General features: G+C 37.6%; 2 protein-coding genes across 6 annotated transcripts in view; both read right to left on the bottom strand.

Annotated features, from left to right (window-relative positions):
- Window positions 1–11,899, bottom strand: part of ttc38 (tetratricopeptide repeat domain 38) — a 43,082-nt gene extending 31,183 nt beyond the window's left edge. The window contains exons 1-4 of the mRNA XM_088341015.1: window positions 11,732–11,899; window positions 4,800–4,877; window positions 4,637–4,718; window positions 2,733–2,904 (exon numbers count right to left, since the gene is read on the bottom strand). Coding sequence (XP_088197141.1) covers window positions 2,733–2,904; window positions 4,637–4,718; window positions 4,800–4,877; window positions 11,732–11,761 — 362 coding nt within the window. The 5' untranslated portion in view covers window positions 11,762–11,899. The remainder of the gene's footprint in view (window positions 1–2,732; window positions 2,905–4,636; window positions 4,719–4,799; window positions 4,878–11,731) is intronic.
- Window positions 11,900–13,993: 2,094 nt separating this feature from the next.
- Window positions 13,994–22,129, bottom strand: part of mical3a (microtubule associated monooxygenase, calponin and LIM domain containing 3a) — a 105,603-nt gene continuing 97,467 nt past the window's right edge. For all 5 annotated transcript variants that reach the window (XM_088341011.1, XM_088341008.1, XM_088341009.1 and 2 more), the window contains 2 exons: window positions 17,340–17,413; window positions 13,994–16,491 (listed from right to left, as the gene is read on the bottom strand). In XM_088341011.1, the coding sequence (XP_088197137.1) occupies window positions 16,307–16,491; window positions 17,340–17,413 (259 nt within the window). In that variant the 3' untranslated portion in view covers window positions 13,994–16,306. The remainder of the gene's footprint in view (window positions 16,492–17,339; window positions 17,414–22,129) is intronic.

The raw sequence follows: 22,129 nt of genomic DNA, 5'->3' as shown, positions 1-22,129 counted from the left end.
TTCACACATGTTTATTTATTTTGTGATATGATCTGTGCAGCCATGTAAGGCGCTAACCTGCTTATTGGGGGTTCAGTGTCTTACCCAAGGAAACTTCGGCATGTAACACGGACAAGCCGGGATTCGAACTGGGATCCCTTAATCCTAAAACGATCGCTCTACCTCCTGAGCTACTGCCGCCGATAGTAGTTTTCACACATTATTTTTGCACATATTCATTTAAAATTGTTGTATTCTATCTAGCTTGCTTGCTTATTGATATATTATGTTAAGTTACTTTTTACAGCAGGCCCGTTTTTAGAGTGATTTTTTCTTTTATTCTAAAAACGTGTTCCTGAAAATGTTCCAATTCATTTTGTTTTTAACGCTTCTTAGAGGAGGTGGTTTTTGTGTGTGTTCCGATGCAGGTAATTACAAAAAAAATGTTATTTTTTATTTAGTTTATGTAATTGCTCTTGTATCATTTTTTTCCTATTTTCCACCTTAAGACTATAGAAAGTACAATTTCATTGAGTGTATTTTCTCATTAATTTAAGATGCTTTAATCTATTTAAGGCCTAGTGCAGGGGTGTCAAACTCATTTTAACTCGGGGGCCACACAATAGAACAAACATACTACATACATACTAGTAGATTAAAGAGAAAGAAAAAGAGATAAAGAAATAAGAGAAAGAGGGAGGGAAAGGAGAGAGGGCGGGGCAAAGAAAGAAAAAGAGAGGGAGGGAGAGAGCATGAGAAACAAAAGAGATAAAAAGAGAAGTCATGAGAGAAAGACAAAGACAGAAGGAGAGAAAAGAGAAAAGAAAGCGTGAAGGGTAGGAAGAGAGAAAAGGAGAAAATGAAGTTGGAGCAAAAGAAGTTAAAAAGACACAGAGAGAAAGAGACAAAGAGCAACAAAGGAAGAGAAAAAGGGAGACAGAGTGAAAGAAGAGACAGAGAGTGGGAGAAAAGGGGTGGAAGAGAGAGAGAGAGAGAGACAGAGAAAGAGAAATAAAAACAAGTATAGTGTCTTTGTTCGAGGCACCTGGCTTTGGCAACATCAAGTTGACATATTTCAACCAGCAGCTTGTTTTTCTCTTGCGCTTCTCTGAGTGTTGTCTCGCGGGCCGGATTCAATCCCTTAGCGGGCCTGATCTGGCCCGCGGGGCGCCTCTTTGACACCTGTGGCCTAGTGGAATGCAGTAACTCGTAATTAAGCAAGTGTGCATGAAGATCTCTCTTCATAAAAATATGTAGATTTTTTTAACCTTAGAAATTTTATGTTTTTTTCTGTCATATATATAACGGGATAAAGTGCTACTAAAAAAATGCATACCATGGAATTTTCATTAAAAAAATATTAAAACTTTGACCTCCCGAGTCCTCACAAATAAAATATGAGATTTAGGAGTTTTTTTCTGGCTTCGTCCTGCAAAATCACCTTAATATGTTGGGTTTGGGTCAGGTCTTAATACTTGCAGGCCGGGTAGAGTTGTGTTGGATTTTTTTAGGCCCGGTCTTATATCTAGGTAGCCCTGACGCTAACAGGGAGCTAGCCAGACCCAACTGCGAGAAACTAGGTGAATAACATAGGAAAGGCCACAAGGTGGCGAAGACTAACAAGGAACGCACGCTGTTACGGCAGCAGGTAAACTTACCCAGAACAGATTTTGGAGGTCGAAACACACAACTCATACAAAACAGTCAAAAGTCCCGCAGCCACACTGTAAACGAGGTTCCAATTTCTCCGAACAGAAATTAGCGGTATGCAATTGCTGTCCACTCTTATTGCTGTCTCTTTCGTAACTTGCCTCAAATGTTGTGTTAATGGGATTCGCCATATTCAGTGTAATCTTCATCCTGGGACGTCAAAGCACTAGAGCAGTGGTCCGGAATCTTTTTGATTTAAAGAGCCATAATAGCAAAATATTTTGATTGTTTTTTTTTTCTTTGAACTATCCATACAATATATTTTAAGACAAAATTCAACAAAACCGCTAAACTCGCACTCCAGAAAAAAAATTCAGCGCATTTTATTTCACTGTGTGATGTTAGATGATTTGATCAAATTTATGATAAAAGAATAATGCCAGAGCATGTGTCCCATATCAGCACCACTTTAAGCTGTCACCCTGCCGCAATTACTTGAGATCATTGAGGCTCATTTTGACCTGGATTTTTTTTCATATATAATGGTTTCAAATAGAGGTGCGAGCAGATTTCTTCTGTAATAATGTCACAAAGTACTGCAAACTAGGATACCGATACTATTTACCTTCGGTGCAGACGCCACTGGGCAGAGGGCAGTGCGCTGTGAGCATCACGCCACCGACCCCTACTGCCCACCCATTCAAATTGCTGTGTGTAGTGGGGTGGCGATTCTGGCTGTGTAGTTTGTCTGTGGCTTTTCATCATAAAGTGTTTCAACAGTGAACCTAAAATGTTTAATAAGCTCCCATATAAAGGCTTCCATCGCGACATACAGCCAAAACGGGGTCTGTTAGTGTGACACTGGTAAACTGTAATGAAGCGTACTCTCTTTAGATACTAGAACAAACCATTTGTACTATAAACTCTACGTCAGCTATGCGCACAATAGACTCGACCCCGCTTAACGCATGGAATATTTTGCAACATATCTGCATAGTTGTGTAGACGATCACTAAAAACTCTGTGCCTAAAAAAAGGTATTTTTAAATCCCTTGAAACTGATAGATGCGCAGTCATAATTCTCATTTCTATGTAAAACTCACCCATGTGAGAAGAACTCCAAGGCCTTAACGTGGAGGCTCTCTCTAGGAGTGAGGTTTTGACTGTTGGCAAGCTCCACGGTTTTCTTCACAGCGCTGGCCAGACGCTGGTCCAAGCGCGGAGAAACGGACGTTCCTACCAGCTCTAGGCCTGTACTCACCACGTGGCCCATCACTGCAGGGATATGACATTATGACATAATTCTCCCAAATCTCTCACATGGTTCTTAACAAAACCATGCTTACTTGAAATGTTTAACACTTCAGAAAGACTTCAAAAAATGGCAATTAATGTGTCTGTGGGGGGGCGTTGAGGCTCAATCCAAATACTGATATTATTCATACCTTGCTCCTCCACCAAGTCCCACTAATCTAAGCAGATACAGCAATACAGAAATACTACAAACATCCTACTGTATACTTAAACTCCTACTACGGAAATACTTAAAAAATACTACTGCATAAATACTTCAAAAATAATTCAAAAACCATACTATGGGAATACCACAAAAATACTATCGCAAAAATACTACAATAACACTTTAAAAATACTAAAAAATGCTACTGCCGAAATACTACTGCCAAAATACTAAAAGAATACTCAAAAAATACTACAGCAGAAATTCTACAGGAAAACATATAACACAAAACTACTACAAAAATCCTACTAAATAAATACTCCAAAAATAAAACCACAGTAATACTACAGAAATACAACACAAATCCTACCATTAAAATCCATTATCTGCACTGCTTATCCTCAGTAGGGTCGTGGGGGAGCTGGAGCCCATCCCAGCTATCTTCGGGCAGTGGGCAGGGGACACCCTGAACTGGTTGCCAGCCAGTCGCAGGGCACACAGAGACAGACAACTCACCCGTTCATTGACACCTAGGGACAATTTTGACCGGCCAATTAACCTGACATGCATGTTTTTGGAATGTGGGAGGAAACCGGAGTGCCCAGAGGAAACCCACGCAAGCACGGGGAGAACATGCAAACTCTGCACAGGAGGTTCGATCTCATGACCTCAGAACTGTGCCGCACAAGCGCTAACGACTGCGCCGCCGTGCTGCCCACCATAAAAATCCTACTGCAATAATACTACAGTAGTACTAGAAAAACACTTCTTTGGAAACAGTACAAAAATATAACAACAATACAACAGAATCTCTACAAAAATACAACTACAGTAATACTATAAAAAATCCTAATGCAGAAATACTGAACGAATCCTAAAAAAACACTACTCCAGAAATAACTATAAGAATACTACAGAAATTCTAAAAAAGATCCATTCAATTATTCAATGATCTCGACATTTCCAAGCAAAAGGTATCAGTATCAGATCAATACCACAATTCCCAGGATCACCAACACCTAGCAATAGGCTCAATGAATGTTTGAATAGTTATGTTGTTCCAAACGAAGGGTGGGCAAACGTTTTGAGTTGTGGACTTGGTTTTAAAAAATGTGCATAGTGTCCAGGCTGGAGTGAAAAAATGGCTGTATGCATTTATTTTGTGTATATTCCAAAAGAGAATCTTAAATCAACTTGAATTAAAAGCCCTTTGGAAGGGCTTCATTGCATGAAATTCCATATCTTGATAAATAAAAAATGATTACAATAAAGCAAATACAGACAAATGAAGCCAGGCAATTAAACATAGGCGATGAGCGCAATTAAGAATATAGTTTTTATGAGGACAAACAAAGGGACACAGGATAAAGAGGACACCAAAATAAGGACACATTTTTTATTAGTAGGACTTTTTTAAAAACATATATGTGAGCATAATAACAAATTATTCCTAAATGATTTTAAAGTATGTTTCTGCTCTTTTTTTAATTAAATGTTGACCTGAACATTTTCTTTGTTTCAATTCAGAGTAAAAACACTTTTTCTCACCAAAGTTTGGATCAGCTTCCTTGATGCCAGTCATGCAGCCGCCAATTCCTCCAATACTGTCAATGTTGCGCCATGTCACATACTTGGAAACATGACAAAAGAAAGACAAATCAGCAAATTTATCATTCTGCCATTGTACATTGCTTCCCGTGTGCAAATCCACCTGAGTGAGAATAGCATCATAAAGTTTGCAAGCCTCGTTGCTGGTGGTGGACAATGGAAGCCCCTCGCCTCTCCAAGCCTGCGTGGTAGCATATGGAGTTCAAACTTTTTAAGACAGTGAAGAAATGTTGCAACATTCACATTTGGCCAATCAATTACAGGATTCGCACAGCTTAAGGCAGGTTAAATTCAAGACGTTTTAAGATTTTTTTAATTGCCTTTTGAAATGAAATTCAAGACCAAGTTGATGAAAAAACCCACAATTGAAACAAAACCAAAAAACACCACATGAATTAGAGGCAATTTAAGCAAGTGTATATTGTATTTTTCAAATCTTATTTTGGTCCAGAAAGGCTTTTCATCTGAAAAACCTGGCAATCCTCTCGGTTTTAGACACGATTACAATTTTAAAAAAAGGATCCTTACAGTACTTCATGGATATTCAGTCAAAACTGTGAGATAACTACTAATTTCTTCTGCTACATTTATGAAGCATATTTATTATCCGGGATGAAGAATAACTTTTTGGTACAGTTAAATACTTTTTTTTAAAAACATAACACTTTTATCTACAGTGGCTTGCGAAACTATTTGGCCCCCTTGAACTTTGTGACCTTTCGCCACATTTCAGACTTCAAACATGAATGAATAAAAGAAAACTTTATTTCGAACATTAAAATAAAAACAGAACAAAAACAATAACTCAAGAACAAAAAAATGTTACATAACAAGTTTGATAAGGGGTAGTAAGAAGCAGATGCTTATTTTCCCTAACCCTTCTTCATCTTCCCTATTAAATACACCAATGATAATAACAACAATAGTAATAATATTAATAAAATGATATAACAATAGCAACAATAACAACAAAGTTAACCATAGTTGTAGACGCACCATTCCCAATCCCTCGTATCACTCATACCCCATTTTCCTCATCTCTGTATTCCGCCAGCAATGCTTCCCTGTATTTAAATTTGAATAAGTGAATAGTTGGACATTGTTTGATCCCGTCCTGCTCCAAAGTTTGACTCCACACAGACACACACATACTTTTCCTGGTTGTTCTCACCTTTGGGATTGTGAATTTACTACAGCCCCTTAAGTTATAATTTCCCTCTTTCCGAATGAATAATTTTTGGATGTTTTTGTTGACCTTAAATAGCAGTTGTGCAGTGAAAAATCTTACTAAATCATCAAGTTTTAATAATTTGGACTGCAGGAATCAAATATTAGCATGATCTCGATATCCTACCCTGTGTATGGTTCTAATTGCACGTTTTTGAGGATAAAAAGGGGCTGTAGTGAACTTTTGTAATTATTGCCCCAGACTTCTGCACAATATGTTAAGTATGGCAGAACTAGAGAAAAATATAATAAATACAATGCATTATAGTTTAAAATGAATTTGCCTTTATTAATTATTGAAATTCTTTTAGATACTTAGTTATTGTCATCATTAGGTTATGGCTTTTTTTGGCCGTTTAGGGAACGTATGGGTGCTTAAAATGCTTGAATACGATGTGATCTTGGGTTGAAGTGTTTGTAAATGCTTGGAGTTGTTGCTATGTTTCTGTTTAGAGAGACTGAAATTCCCCCTATTGACACTGCCAGTCACAAATTTTTAAACTATGCATTACTAAAAAAGTAAAATTATTTTCAACGAATCTCCACACAATATAGAAAATACAGACTTTTCCCAACCCGGAAATTTAAGTTCTATGAATCTAGCATATATGGTTCAAAAGTTAGTCATTATTAATAAGGGCTTTTTTGGCCCTTTCAGGCGGAGAGACCCTTAAATTCGCTCTTTTAGACTGCCAGGCACACTTATTTCAAACTTTGCATAACTATAAAATTTGAAGTTTGTTCAACAAATCTCCAATAAATGTACAAACTTCAGATGATTTCCAACCCAGGAAAGCAAGTTTTATGACTCGGTGTATGGTCCAAGTGTTGTCGTTATTCGACAATGGCTTTAAGTCATTCATATGAAAACATTGTAAATGGTAATGTATGGATTGAACAACCATAACAACCTGAAGACCCTTTTGGGAGCTGAAAGAGCCTTCTCTTTTCTGTTGCTAGCAAGGTGCAATAAATATTACAAGGTTCTATAACACAACTACGTGTCTATTCTTCTCAAATCTAATGACTCCAATACTGCTCAGAAAATTTCAGATTATTTGACACACAACAATTTCTTTTTAAAGAAACGGAAATAGTTTTCCCTAGTAACAATTTACTTTTAGGATAAACTCAGTAAATAACCCAGTTACTTTTGAAAGAAGTATTGAGTAACTATAACATATTACTTTTTTAAAGTTACATGACCAACACTGGTCACTGCACGTGGTCTATTCATTTAAGTCAAGGGCGGTCACAAAAGGGGTGGAGAGAAAAAAAAGACACGTAATCACAAATGTGAAAAATATTTGCGAATTAAAGGTGAAATGTAAATATCAAATAAAAAGATCTGCTTGACAAAAAAAAAATCCAAGTCATAGATAAGGTTAGAGATTACAAACCACCCGAAAAGTGTTGATTTCAACACGAAGGAACAAAACATAATTGAAAAGTTAACATTACCGTATTTTCCGCACTATATGGCGCACCATGTTATAAGGCGCACCTTCAATGAATGATATATTTTAAAACTTATGCCATACATAAGACGCACCCCATTATAAGGCGCTATAAGTGCATGCTGGTTTAAGATCAGGTAATTGTGCAATTTTGTAATTGTAATCCTGTGCAGTCCTTCGAGACATTTTTGGGATTAAGGGCTATTTACGGTAAATAAATGTGACGACTTGACTACAGTAGAGAATGTAGTTACTTTATGCAACCTCTAGATGTTGCCACGCTCAAGGGAATGTCAACAAAACATTCAAAAATGTCAAACTTTATTAACAAACAAGCTTTCCACAACTCCATTCACTCCCAAAATAAATAAACAGCCGTTTTATTATTTTCTCTGAGGTAAAGCATTTTCGTGACACATCTTTGAACAACATCGACATATCATTTTATTTTTTGTCCATTTAGTCAACACGCAAAGAAAAAAACGTCTGATACTGTTATTTTAAATGAAACGTTAGTGCAATCGCAATAAAGTGACACTCGTAATGTGCAAAAACAACGAGTGCAAAGCAATAACATAATAACTGTAAAATGTAAAACGTAAACACACAAAAGAAAAACAAAGATCACTCTATAAGCTCCTCATCGACGAATCCCTCGAATTCTTCTTCTGCTGTGTTCGAATTGACCATATCTCAGTGAATGGGCCATCCAACACGTCCGGTGTTTTTGTGCCAGCGCTGTTGCCTTCATACGTATAGTTATCGTACTGACACTTCTGCTTGCCGCTCTTTGTTGAACAACCCACTGTTCAAGTGTCTCCTCTAACTCTGGCCATCTTGCTTTATTGCCACGGAAACTTTGTTGAGTTTTCCTTACTTGGCGGAGCTTATCTTCATCCTTTCTCCACTTCCGTACCATCGATTCATTTAAGTTTAACTCTCTCGCTGCCGCTCTATTGCCGTGTTGTGCTGCGTGACTGATCGCTTTGAGTTTAAACTCGGCGTTGTACGCGTGTCTCTTAACAGGAGCCATTTTCTTATACAAATGCACGTATGAAAGAGAATCTCGCTCTCTCTCTCTCTCTCTCTCTCTCGCTCTCTCTCAAACGTGACATTCTGAATAATTCTGCGTTTGTTTAAGGTAAATTGTGCTTTACATCTTCACCAGTCATAACCCTGGATTCAGACAAATACTGTATTTGTTGAATATGAATTAAGCAGTTTAATGGGGTAGCCATTTTGCCACTTAGTAAACAAATACAACACGAGCCCCGGCAACTACCAATCGTTTAATATTTCCCAGTATGCACAGCGCGAAAAATGGAGTCGGCGGCTGTTTCTCGTAGTTGCGAGACCTTGCGAATTTAATATTGAGCCATATATAAGGCGCACTGTGTTATAAGGCGCATGGTCAGCTTTTGAAAAAAAAAACAAGACTTTTAGGTGCGCCTTATAGTGCGGAAAATACGGTACATTGAATATAACAACCAGTTATCTAAAACGTCACTGTGTATCCGTAAAGGGAGTTGCAATTAAGAACCGCTGCAGTGATTAACTGAAATCAAGTAAAGTTTAAATACATTTTCAAAAGGATTATAACAAACAGATACAGAACATTAAAAAAAACAGCAAGTATAAACATAGGATTTGATGTTATTCTTTTAATTCTATTTTTTCCTAGTTTTCTTGCTTCTGCTTTGATATTTGTCTGGCTCTACTATCGCTTTATTTATTTAGAAAATTATTTCTAATAACATAAATAGGATTCGGATTTTATGCAATATGATATAAGTAAAAGGGGCAAAGACTAAATGCGTTTTGTACTTATCTGCACCCTTTTCAAAAAGAATCTGGTCTGCACTTTGCTCGCTTTTCAGACAATTGACTGAAATGTATGGGTAGTTTAGGTTCTTTTTTTATGTGTACAGTATGTTTGTGCTATTGTTATAGTGTATATGTACGGATGTAGACATAGAAAGATGAATTCTTTTATTCAGGGTTCGTGCACCTTTTTCATGGCCAAATTCAAGCATACTTTAAGGAAAATCAAAGTCAATTTTCCAATTTCTCTACTAACATTCAAAGAAGAAATAAAACATTATATTGTTAATACCAATCATTGATTCCATCAACCCTATCAGTGTATTTAAGGTGGGTGTAAGCCAAATAAAGTAAATTCTTCTAAAGTTTTATCTTTATTTAATGTGTAGTCGATCGAGTCAGACTGCCAAGAAACATTGCAAACAATGTCACGCATTTACAAGCACTTTACCTAAAAATTTAAGCACTTCACAAACCTTGTAAACGCAACATTAAAATGTAAGCATTTTTGGGGATTTCAAGTAACCGTACAAACCCTGTTTGTTCTTTGCTTTGCCTTTTTGTATGAAAAACTATTTCACTTCATCACCATCTACAAAGTATATGGTTCTTGGCTAATAATTCAATTACCACTTGTGAGGCTCCTTCTCGAGGTTTTTTATTTTCCTCGTGCCATGGTTTTGAGTTTTTCCTTGCCCGCAAGTTGGTTTAAGATCAGGGAATGGTGTAATTGTAACCTGTGCAGTCCTTTGAGACGTTTTGTGATGAGGGGCTATACAGATAACTGACATGACTTGAATTTACTGTATACATTTTAAAAACCCTCGAACCGAGCCGTTTTTCTTCTTTTTATACAAATTAGGCGATTTACATTTTCATTATTGACTGTTTTTCAATGTTGGAAATAACAATGTTAGAAACCGTGATGGAACGGCGCTATTTTTTTTTCCAGTAACGGGGTAATCTAGAGAATTAGTTTTCCCGCGGTTACAACTTTGTTACCTTTATTGACGGTCAAAAGTGGTGTGTTACTTTGGCTGCAGAAAGCCAAATGCGGCAAACTGCGCAAACCTGATGCTGTATTCACAGGCACGATTTGCCACTTTTTGCTTAGTTGTTTACATCACGTCTTTTCCGATCATGTTACCATTCAATATAGCGACTACTATATGACCAGCGAATATAGTATTTACTAATGGGGTGAAAAAAGGCGAAAGAGGGCTGACAGCACCGGACTCGTGTCGTTTGCCAACGAAACGGCTCTTGGAAGTGAACGAAGAGAGCCGAGCCCGACAAATGAACAGCTGGTTCCCTCAGAGACGCAATTTTTCTCTTGTGAATGGTCAATGTGCATTTTAGGGGGATTCAGTGTTGACTTTAAATGTATTGAGCATAAAAAGATTTAAATTGTTTTATATTCTTTTTTGTGCATTTATAAATATTTTTTTTATATTTTCGTTTTTCAGTGTTAGTGTGTTGGTATAAAAATATAAAGTGTATTCTATCATCTCTTTTCCTTATTGCATTTTTTTTCTTTTGTTTAATTTTTTTGCTCAGTCTTTACTTTTCTCCCTTTTTAAGTCATTCAGAACATACTGTAACATAATAATTGGTGATGTAGGGATTAAATCAACAAAAACAACCTAAAGAGCGGTTAGGGACCGAAATAACCTTTTTAGTGAGCTGCAAAAAAAAAAAAAAGTAAATTGCGGGCAAAGGCATTACCCCGGTGTTTCGTATTTGCTCAGAAATTTTCAAATTATTTGACCAACAACAGCTGTTTTCAACAGTAAGTTACTTTCCATGCTAATAAGTTACTTTAAATCTAGAGTAACCCTGTAACTGTTATTTTTTGGAAGTAGTGATTGACTATAACTAATTACTTTTTTACAGTAGCGTGCCTAACACCGGTCGTTTTATGTGGACCAACTCCGTGTACATTTACAAATGTAAACAAACTAAGACAAATGGATAATTCGAGCGAAACGTATGCACACTTAAGACACAAATGTAGATGTAGTTTTACCAATGTATTTAAGTAGGTTATTTATATAATCATATTATTTCGTGTTTTTATGTCGACTAATTCTGTGTAGATTTACAAATGTAAACAAACTAAAATAAATGGATAGTTATCCCGAAAATTGTGCTAATTCAGACTTAAATTTAGACGCATTTCCCCCACTGACTTTACAGAATCAAACGTTCGGATATGCGTTTAATTTGTATAACACTCCCGCTAGTCAATAATTGATTTCACTTATCTAGACATGTTGGAACAAATACGCAGAAAACAGACTTGCATTTATTTATTACACAATGAATTTCTGTAAAAAATAACTTATATTTAAAACTTTTGATTGATAGTTCGCAAAGTTAAAAACAATGCAATCACGTAATAACATTAGTAAATCTCCAATGAATTGCTTTTCCAACAAGACACACGCAGAGCACAATTGGAAGCAAAGTTCGATGTTAATTCTGTTTATTTTCCAACTCATTGTAAAATATCCCCCTTTGCAAAACTTACCTGACAGTCTCTGTAGCTCAAAGAATTCATTCTATCGTTAATGCAATCTAAAAGTTTCACTGCAAACTGCAAGATCGATGGAACGCAGTTCTTTCCAGTGTTAAGTTGGGGAAATGAACGCACCAACAATTTTACCGGAAGTACAACCCTTCAATGTAAAGGACGTTCGCGATCGATAAGGTGTCGACCGGGTTTTATTTTGTGGATTTTAAACAAGGGTGTGCAAACTTTTGGGAGTGTCTGGCTGAGTTGGTTTCAGATTTGGCGAGACGTGTCAATTTTTTTCATTTGAAATTATGAATCTACATTTTTTAATGGATTAGTTTCATCAAATTGGGTTTGAAACACTCAGAATTAAAGCAACATTATGTCTTATGTTCACATTTCGTTATGTAGTATTTATCTAGTAGTATTTTCGGAGTATTCTTGTAGTATTTCTAATTTCTGACTAAAAAACAATATATTAGGTTCCAGTTTGAAGCACTTCATTTTGATATTTAGTTCTGTAGTATTTTGGGAGTATTTCTGTAGTATTTTTCTTTTTCTGAATTAAAAAAATATATTAGGTTTCAGTTCATTGCACAAAATTTGATCTTTTATTCGTTCCACAATGGGAAAATGTGTTTTGTTATAGCAGTAAGACAAAGACTAATGAATAACAGCTATGTTTTGTAGTCTAACTGCAGTAATATCTGTGGAGTATTATTGTGGTATTATTGAGATATTTCTGTCGTAATTTTCCTTTTTTATGAAAATTAAAGATTTAGTTTAGTTTTTCTGTAGTAGTATTAATGTAGTAGTCACACAAAGGGACAATGGGGACAAAGCTGGCACCCAAAACCCCAAATCTTTGTTGTAGTACTTTATGTAGGTTACTATTATATATATCAGGGATGTTGCACCTTTTTAATTGCCAAATTCAAGCACCTTTTCTGGACTTTCAAAGCCATTTTTTTCATTTTCTACAGTACCATTAAAAGGAGATATCCGGTGGGAAGGATGTATTTTGCAGATCCACAAATATATCTGAGATTTAAATATGCGACTTTTAAGCTTGTATTTATCAAGACGTGATTTTTATATCTTGTGTAAATTGTGAATATATTTGTGGATCTGAACAGTACCTGAGAAAATATTTTTGAGACAAATCTCAATTTAGGTGTTGGGTATATAACCGTAATATGTAGCTTGCAGTTGCAGGAAGTTCTTCCCATTACAATTTTCCACTGGGGTAATGCTACCTTAAATTTTTTGTATGGTCGAAAATAAATGAACTTTATCCTTGCACTAATATTAATTTCACAGTGGCTTGTTTAAGTGCAGCATACACCTCTCCTCCTGAACGTGACCCGTGGGGGGCGATGACGCTGTATTATTTGTGATTGCAACATCCTTTGCTGTCTGGTAATCCTGAAAGGGGGATGCCACATGTGCGGCCCCTTCTCAAGGTTTCTTCATTTTCCTCATGTTGAGGTTTGAGTTTTTCCTTGCATTCATGTTGGTTCCAGATCAGGGGATGGTGTAATAATAGTCTGAAAAAATAGTCTGTGTAATAACCTGTGAAGCCCTTTGAGACTCTTTGTGATTAAGGGCTATACAAATAAAAATGACTTTTTTTTCTACGTATAGGTCAACCCTTCCAACTTCATGACATTTTGTTGAAATAGATTGTCATTCTGTCTGGAAAATGGGAATGTCTTTTTGGGAAAAATGCTGAGACAAAAGAATGAAAAGTGCCGAGTCCACTTTTTGGGCATTTCTTCACATACAAGTTGACCCTTTTGTCTGCAAGATACTATGTTGAAATTGAATGGTGTTGTGGTCTGGAAAAAGGTAAGATCTTTCTGGAAAAACTGCTTGATAGGCAAAACTAAAGGTGCTGGATCCGTTTTTTTTTTGTGCATTTGCACCTTTGACCTGTTTGCTTGTGAAAGATTATGGATCCTGGCCAAACTTGTTCCGGCTTGGAAGAGTAGAATGTCTTTCTGGGAAAGGTGCCGTGCCAGCTAAACCAATAATTATCATAGCTTTTTTTAAGCATTTTTCACTTTTAGGGACCCTACCAGACTAACGGTAAAATATGTTGATTGCAATGTGTTTCTGGCCTAGGAGATTGGAATGTTTTTTTTGTTTTTTGTTTTTAATGCTGAAGGAGCAAACCAAGTGTTGACACTCCTTCCTTTTTTCTTGGGCAGACAGAGACCCAAACACACAAATATATGTAGATCCTAAACAAAAACATAATCACCATGCTCACTTAGCTCACGGATGATAAAAACTGCGTTGTTTATTGCTGTTTGCAGCATACATCCAACACTCATAAGCAGCTACACAAAGCATTGACAGATATGCCAGCAAAACAGTTGAAAAATTAGGATTTTTTTTTTTTTTTTACATATAATACATTTTAAAACAATAATAAATACCAGTACAATCATGTCACACTCACAGTCTACACCCAAATTGTGTAACTCAAAACACATACTAATCTGTGCTTAAAAACAGTGAACACATTTTGAAACATGTATAAAGTTACTGGTCACCGATATTGCGAACCAAATTATTCACAGCCTCTGAGTTACTTCAGAGGATCAAATAAATATATTTAGAGACCCATAAAATTGGAAAACTGAGAATATGCTCTCGACCCACTGATATATTATGATTAGAAACAAAAAAGGCATCTGTAATATGCGAAAAGTTGCCACTTAGTGAAAGAAGTTATGTAAATCATTATGTTAAAATTTTGCGAAGCATGTGAAAGTTTATAGTACTGTGAATAATGAAGTAAAGGTAAAATGTCAATCGCTAACCTTATCCACAGATCGCATTTGAATTTACAAATTTAATACCGGACTTTGGTGAGAGGAAAACTTAATTTTCTTTTGAAAAATCTTCAATGCAATCAAACGTGGCCTTTATTTTTCCTTTTTGGCAATGGTAGGCTATCAGGGCCTGCATTGCCTACTCTGCTGACCTGAAAAATATCAGAATTATTTTGTCCATGAATACTCATTACATAAAACACATTTCAGCCATAACTTGTTGCTAGGCTCACAAAAAAATTCTGAAGGTTGTGTCCGATAGTTTTGGACTTCGGGTTGTTTTAGCCAATCAGATGGGGGGGGGTTACGTGGATTGGGTGAGTGGTGAAGTGGGCGGATATCTGCACACCTAGCGCTCTCCCTTAAATGCATCAGAATTCTCCTAGCTTGCAGTATTTTGGGACATTTTTATAAAAGAACTTTGCATGTACATTGTTTTGAAAACATTTTTTACACATAAAACTATGGGTCAAAATAAGCCTCAATGCCTCAAGATGGATTAAGTCAGATGAGGTGTCTTTAAAAAGTAGAAAATTTAATCAAGTATGTGTTAACAATGTCCAACTGAGTTCAAAAAGACTTTATAATGTTTTTGTTCACCCCGCTTTTTGCATTTACCTTATTTTAATCAGAGCTGCTATGGCCGTGGAACACGTTAGGCTGGAGGAATGGGATGTTTGGAGAGGAAATATATGTTCGTCACCACAGTTTTTTTGTGAGTGTAGCAAGAATATGGGAAATGTAAGAATAAGTCTCTTTCAAGTACAGTCCAAACGCCAACCAAACCGCAAAAGATGAAATAATAAATGCACGGACTTGCACGCGCCACAAAAGGAGCTCGACAAAGGCTGCAATGATGACTTAAGCTAAGGATGGCGTCAACGAGTAGAATATCTCCAAATTACGGACATTTGAGTAATTTTGAGGTGGGGTATATGTTGATATAAGACACAGGCTCTGGCATTATTAATTTTATACATTTGATGAAATCATCAAATGCCACACAGTGAAATAAAATACACTGAACAATTGGATTATGTCAAGGTGAGGGTTTTGTTAAATTTAGTCTTAAAATATATGGTGTGGCTCTTGAAAAATATATATTTTGCTTTCATGGCTCTTTAAGTCAAATGGTTTCCAGACTCCTGCTCCAGAAACAAAAATGTAGCATTAATTGTAATTGCTTTGGATGTTGTGCTGCTCACTCTGTAAGACATCATGAGCAATCATGATTGTTGGGGGAAAAAAACATATTAAGGACTTTAAAGAAAAGACTAAGTATTAAGAGTGAGGGATAATTTGTTTCATAATAAAACAAAGTAGGTGTTTAATGGGAAGGCAGCATTGGAAGCCTTCTTTTTTTGCTAAGAGAGAATATTGTTCAGTTTTTTTTTTTTTTTTTAAACAAAACAATTCTTTACATGACCTTGACGTCAGCAGGACCAGACTGCATCAATCATTTTAGTTCAGCCCGGATCAAACACGTTCTGGAACATGCTCCTAAAGATGTCAGCACTTACTGGCTGATGTTGTATGGTCGTTCAACCCGCTGGACAGTACAAACCTGAAAAGTGATTAGTTGGACTGCCTTGAGACTGAGGATGTGCAAGTGCCGCAGGCGGCTTCGACATCCGCTGTGAATCTTTACACATCAATGTCGCAGGAGGGACAGATTCTGTCCGTCAAAGGAGGCAAAGACCATGGAGCTTGTTTCAACCTCAGACCCACTGGAGCAATTGATTCCTGTTTGTTAAACCCAATTAAGGTCAAAGCCTTTCGAAAGCATGACAGCTTCCAGGTCCCTGTCTTCCTCTTTCTCCCGAAGTCTTTGCTCCTCAAGGAGTGCCACCAGGGCATCCCGCTGCTCCACAACATCCAGCATCTCATTTAAGATCTGTTTTTCCTGGGCAAGCTCCTTTTCGCTTTTCAGGTGGTCTGAAAAGGAAAATAGGCATTGGCTAAGAGTAGAGCAGCAACTATTAGTCTACTTTGTCGACAAAAAACGGTAATAAAAACAGTCGACAATAAATTCCATTGTCTATTGTGGCCAGACACGTTTTTCCAACCTAGTCAAGCATCTCTAAATGAATACAGTGGTACATCTTTATACAAGCACCTCTGAACACAAAAAATTCTCTGTGCGAGTTTTGTTTGCAACCAAAATATTGTTCAAAATTGTGCAAACACAATTGTAAATGAATTTGAAAATGGTATCAATATCGTCATACACGTGCCAGAAGGCTTTTTGAGCGAAATACAATGCGCGGTATGGCCCATCTCTGACGTGCGGGAGGACGCTTTACACAGACAACAACGGCGAGCACATAATGAAGGTGTTCCAAGTCAGATAAGGAGGCTTCTCATGCAACTGGTAACCATGAAAATCAGTATTATCTGTTTTATGTGGTGGAGCAAATCCCTACAAAAAAAAGCCTAGAGAGGATGGGTGTCGCCAGGCTCTACCTACCCAAGACACGCCAAAGGAAGTGATGCCCCGACAACCCAGGTGGTTAACGGATCCGTGAAAGTGAATATATATCTCACCCGCATGATCTTTTGAGGCCCTCAACATAAGACAATAGCCAAAAGAGTCGCATCCAACACTTTTTTTGTGAAGAGGTTTTTAACCCTGTAACACCCAATATCATTCACAAATCCTTTTTTTAACCAGTGGGCAAGGGCTCTTCCTTCTCTGTTACACATTGAATAATGGCATGACTTTTTGTTATATTACATTTTCTTATTGATCACATACAAAATTCAGTAATACAAGGACAACATACCTTCCACAGCCATTCGCTCCCTTAGTTCCTGTTGCAGTCGGCTCTGCCGGTCCTCAAGCTCTAATTCACTGGCACTTAAAACAAGAAAAAAAAAGAAAATCAATCAACCCTGATATATCCTGTGGCTTGAGTGCTTTATCTTAATAAACGGCTTGATAACATAATTGCAGTTTAATAGGCAAATTCGAATAGGTAGTTTTTATTCCTTTTTCAGTCTGATAAAAACTGCTGCAACAAGATAAGACAAAATAGCTTCACTCAGCAGCCTCTTGTGGTTTGATGATATACAGGCTTCAAACTATGATTAAATTTAATCGCGTGATTATGATATTCTATTTATACTCTAAGGCAGGGGTCAGCGACCTTTATGGTGTGGTGTGCTACTTTCAAATTTCCTTGTAAATCACTGTGCCACACAAAGATTAATGACTCGCACATTTTTTAATATCCAACAGAGCTACAATTTTACACCAGTATACAACATGGATATACATTTTATTCGTATAACTCAGTGTTTTTCAACCCTTTTTGAACCAAGGTACACTTTTATTTATAAAACAGTTCCGTGGCACACCGTCGGTCAAAAATGTTTGAAAATGAAGTTATGTCAAATATTTCACTTTACTACCTCATAAGCAGATAATTAGTATAAAAAAAGAAGAATATAATACTTAAAGTAAAAAAGAATGATGTGCTTTATGTTTTAGTTTTTACAGTGCAATCTTAAACCGCTTTGTTAAACAAATTAAGGTACTAATTGTACTGTGCTACCTCAAGAGCAGATAAATAGTACATAAAAAGTACATAATAAATCTACTGCCACCTACTGATATGGATGACTATTAAAGTTCCTCGTCTGAAGATTGCAAAAATACTGGATAATGGCCTGATTTTTTGGGAAAGATAAAATTGGGCATATTCCAGCGGCACACTAGACAAGGTCTCACGGCACACTAGGCTGCCCCGGCACACTGGTTGAAAAACACTGGTATAACTGACCAATTTATCTTCCACTATTCTTGTTCATCAATCAACTAAAAAATGAATGTGAATAACAAGTGGACAGGCCTGTAGCCATCCACGACTTCAACTTTTTGCCACAAGAATCAACCAGAATCAATCATTCTTCATTAACAATGAACTACAATTAAAAAAAAGGGCTACAGACAGCTACCATACCGTTCATCAATGATATCTTGTTGCAGAAAATATCAAAACTTGAAATAACGTAATGCAACGAAGCCCCATTCGTCTGTCCACGCTGGGTGGAAAGAACGAGTTGTTTTTGCTAGAGAAGCTGTCGTGATTCGTTCATTTATCGCGCGCGTGTGTTTTGTTGGCTGGGTTAAAACACGGAGCTCTCCTTTGCGAGGCCCGCGCAAAAAACACGCTGGCACATGAAGGGGCCCTAACATAAAGCCTCTAAATAACACGCCGCGCAACTGAAAATGTCTAAATTTCACGTAAAATGCGCATTTTTAAAATATAATGATTATTATTTTGCCGTGCACTTACGTGCCACTGGTTAACCCTTTGCGTGCCACTGCGACACGCGTGTCATAGGTTGCCGACTCCTGCTCTAAGGCCTTCGCAGAGGTTGGAAGCAACAACAACTAAGCTTGGAATTGGTCACTTTCAGGAAGATTAACTAGAATGAAAAATGAATCCCACAACATCAATGCAGTAAAGCTCAAAATACCAGCATACTTCACCCTGGTGTCTGTATTTAGCTGCATTGTTTATGTAAAAACATATGCTAAGCTTCTAAATGGCAGTTTGTGTTTATCCTCGTCTCATTTTGCATTAACTTAACTCCTTAACCGCACTGACATATTATATGATGCCTGCTGCTGGAATTTAACGACAGTTCAAGTACCCCTTGCTGCTACTGCAGCTAGGATCAAGCGGCTAGCGTCAATCAGTAGGTGCAAGTGGTATTAACTGCATAAGGGGCCGGTCACACAGCCGTTTGCGGCTGAATCACGGCCAGAAATTTCGGCCTGTGAGGCGGACGCTATTGGACGCTTTGAGATCGCCTTACAGACGAGATACAGCAGTGCTTAACATGCGGTCGGAAATTCACGCGCGGGTGGCAGCGCGAAAAAGTTTTGTGCTGCTCAAGTCTTTAGAGCGCGGGTACACAGCCCTTCACGGGCGTATCGAGGCTGAACCACGACCAGAAATTTCTGGCCGTGAAGCAGACGCTGTTGGGCGCTGTTGACTGCTTTGCATATAGACGAGATACAGCAGTGCTTTACTCGCGGTCGGAAATTCACACGCGGTTGGCCGCGCGAAAAAGTTTTGAGCTGCTCAAAACTTTGAGCACGTGTTAACCGCAGGCAGCACACGAGGTAATGACGCGGAAATGACGCGGAACGACGTGCTCTGGCCGCGGCCAGGGCGTGGTTACACAAGGGTAGGACGGGAAATTTCAGCGGGTAATCGTGGGTGGAGCATGGTAATAGCATGTTCTGCGCCTGTTATCGCGGTGTTATTACGTGAAATTAGCATGTTACGCGTGTGACGGTCAAACGCCTTTCTCCACGTCTATACAGCGCGATTTGCCGAGCACACGACAGTTGTGCTCGAGACGTCAAGGGGTAGACATGGTTCCCCGTCACCGTAGTGACCTCGTCTTAATCCATTTTTATTTCTTGACATTTATTTTCATTTCTCAACAAGATAATAAAATCAAAATGAAAAACTATTACAATAATAATATATTGGCTTCTTCGGTGCCATAGCTTGAAATCTTGATCTTCACGGGACTGTGTCTTGAGCGGTTATGATTTCTACAGCCCGGTGTTATGCCGAGAAATACATCCCTGCTCGCTACTACAACCACTTTTACCTCGTTTTATCTCACTTTTATATCACTTTTAGGGAATGTAATGGCGAACATAACCAAAACCACTTCGTCTTGCATTTGTTGGGAATGTAATACAACTTAAACCATTCCGTCTTTGTTTTTGTTGTGAACGTAAATCGAACGGTAATGCACACCGTATATAAAACCCTCCCCCCCCTCGCGTGAACGCGCATTCTGCTGCGCTTCCAACAAAAGCGATCGTATTCTATATAAAACGCTTATTAAAACAATAGAGCGAGCTAATTATAACAATTGGGAGATCCTAGTCTATATAACGCGTTTATTTAAACAATAAAGTGCGATCGCATTCTACAAAATGCGTTTGTTAACGCGGATGAAAAAGTCACCAACGTCAATGCACGCTTCCAACAAAAGCGATCGCAGCAGAATGCGGGCATACCACCGATGAACAGCGGGTTGGCCAATTTTGCGCATTTTCCATCGCGGGCAACCAAGGGCAAAAAAAAACGCAAAATTTTAGCCGTGATTCAGCCGCAAATGGCTGTGTGACCGGCCCCTAACATGACTGCAACCACCAATGTTAGCGACTGGAGTCACTATTGCTACCAAGGAGCGCTGTTCAAGTGGTTCTGAAGCCTTAAAAGGAAACAATTAGCTGAATGAACTTTCTGAAGCGTTTAGCTATTGTAAAATTCAAATTATATTGTAAAACTGCCTTTCATGGCAGCACCTCTGTAATGCATGAACGATTAAAAAGAGAAGTCGGACAGTCGAACGAAACGGACTCAGCCTCACCTCGGTAAGATTATGAAAGACTATGAAAGAGAGCTTAAGGATGTCAGACTGGGCATAACAAACTTGGGCAGGGGACACCCTGAAATTAAATGCATGTAGTTCGAAGAATAAATGTCGGATGCTAAAATGTTAAAAATGACCATTAGCGGTCGTTAAAAACTGTTTGATTTCAAATTAAGAGATTAAGTTCTTTTATACACACTTTGCAATTGACCACTGAATGTACTTCACAATATGCACATATTCGTTTAATTTACGTTCTACTGCCGATAATAAGCCTATTCTCGGTTTACAGGGATATTTTTTTTTTAACCTGATTTTAGTATATCATTTATTTGTTTATTTATAGATTGCTGTCACGACTGACGAAACACTGTGCCCTTTTGGTTTCAGATGTTTTTTTTTATTCCATTTTATACAGGGATCAGAATGGAGATTTTCATTTTCAGCTGAAATAGCCAGCGTCCAGGAATAAACCAGGAACCACCCCCAACGCCCCCCCCCCCAAAAAATGCTTATATTTATCATTTAAGTAACATTTTTAGAAGATTAAAATAATTTGCCCACATAACTGATTTTTTTGTAAATACTGCAAGATAAGTTCAAATGCAGTTCAGTCCCTGCAGCTTGTGCGACAATGCGGCCAATTTTTCTAACGGCCGCCAGGGTGCGCCAGAGCAATAAAGGAAAGAGTGAGACAGTCGGATTTTGAATTTGTTTGCTACGCAAGAGAAAAAGTGAAAAAGTCGGAATGCCTTTGGGGTTCAAAAACAGCGGAAATCCGCGGATCCGCGGAAAATTCTGATCCCTGTTTATAGGAATCCACAGTGTGTTCAATATAAGATGTTTTTTCATTGTACTTATTTTCCTGTGTTTATTATTATGTACCACTTAATTAATCAACTTCATGCTAAATTTAAGAAACATTTAATTAATTATCAGAGTATTTCAACAGTCGGAGATTAGTCGACTATTACAATGGTCAATAGTTGCAGCCCTACCTGTCAATAGAGCCTTTTAGATCCAGGGTGAGAATAGACTCCATGAAATTTTTTTTTATAAGGAAAGCCATTCCCTCAAAAGTAAGAAATAATCATAACAATACTTATAGTTTAGAGAGAAAGATTTTTACATTCAAGATACTTGTCCTCCAAATGACCACAGC

Source organism: Urocampus carinirostris, chromosome 7 (genome assembly GCF_059441175.1).
Source record: "Urocampus carinirostris isolate Australia breed hairy pipefish chromosome 7, RoL_Ucar_1.0, whole genome shotgun sequence".
NCBI lineage: Eukaryota > Metazoa > Chordata > Actinopteri > Syngnathiformes > Syngnathidae > Urocampus > Urocampus carinirostris.
This window is presented reverse-complemented; position numbering and strand designations above follow the sequence as displayed.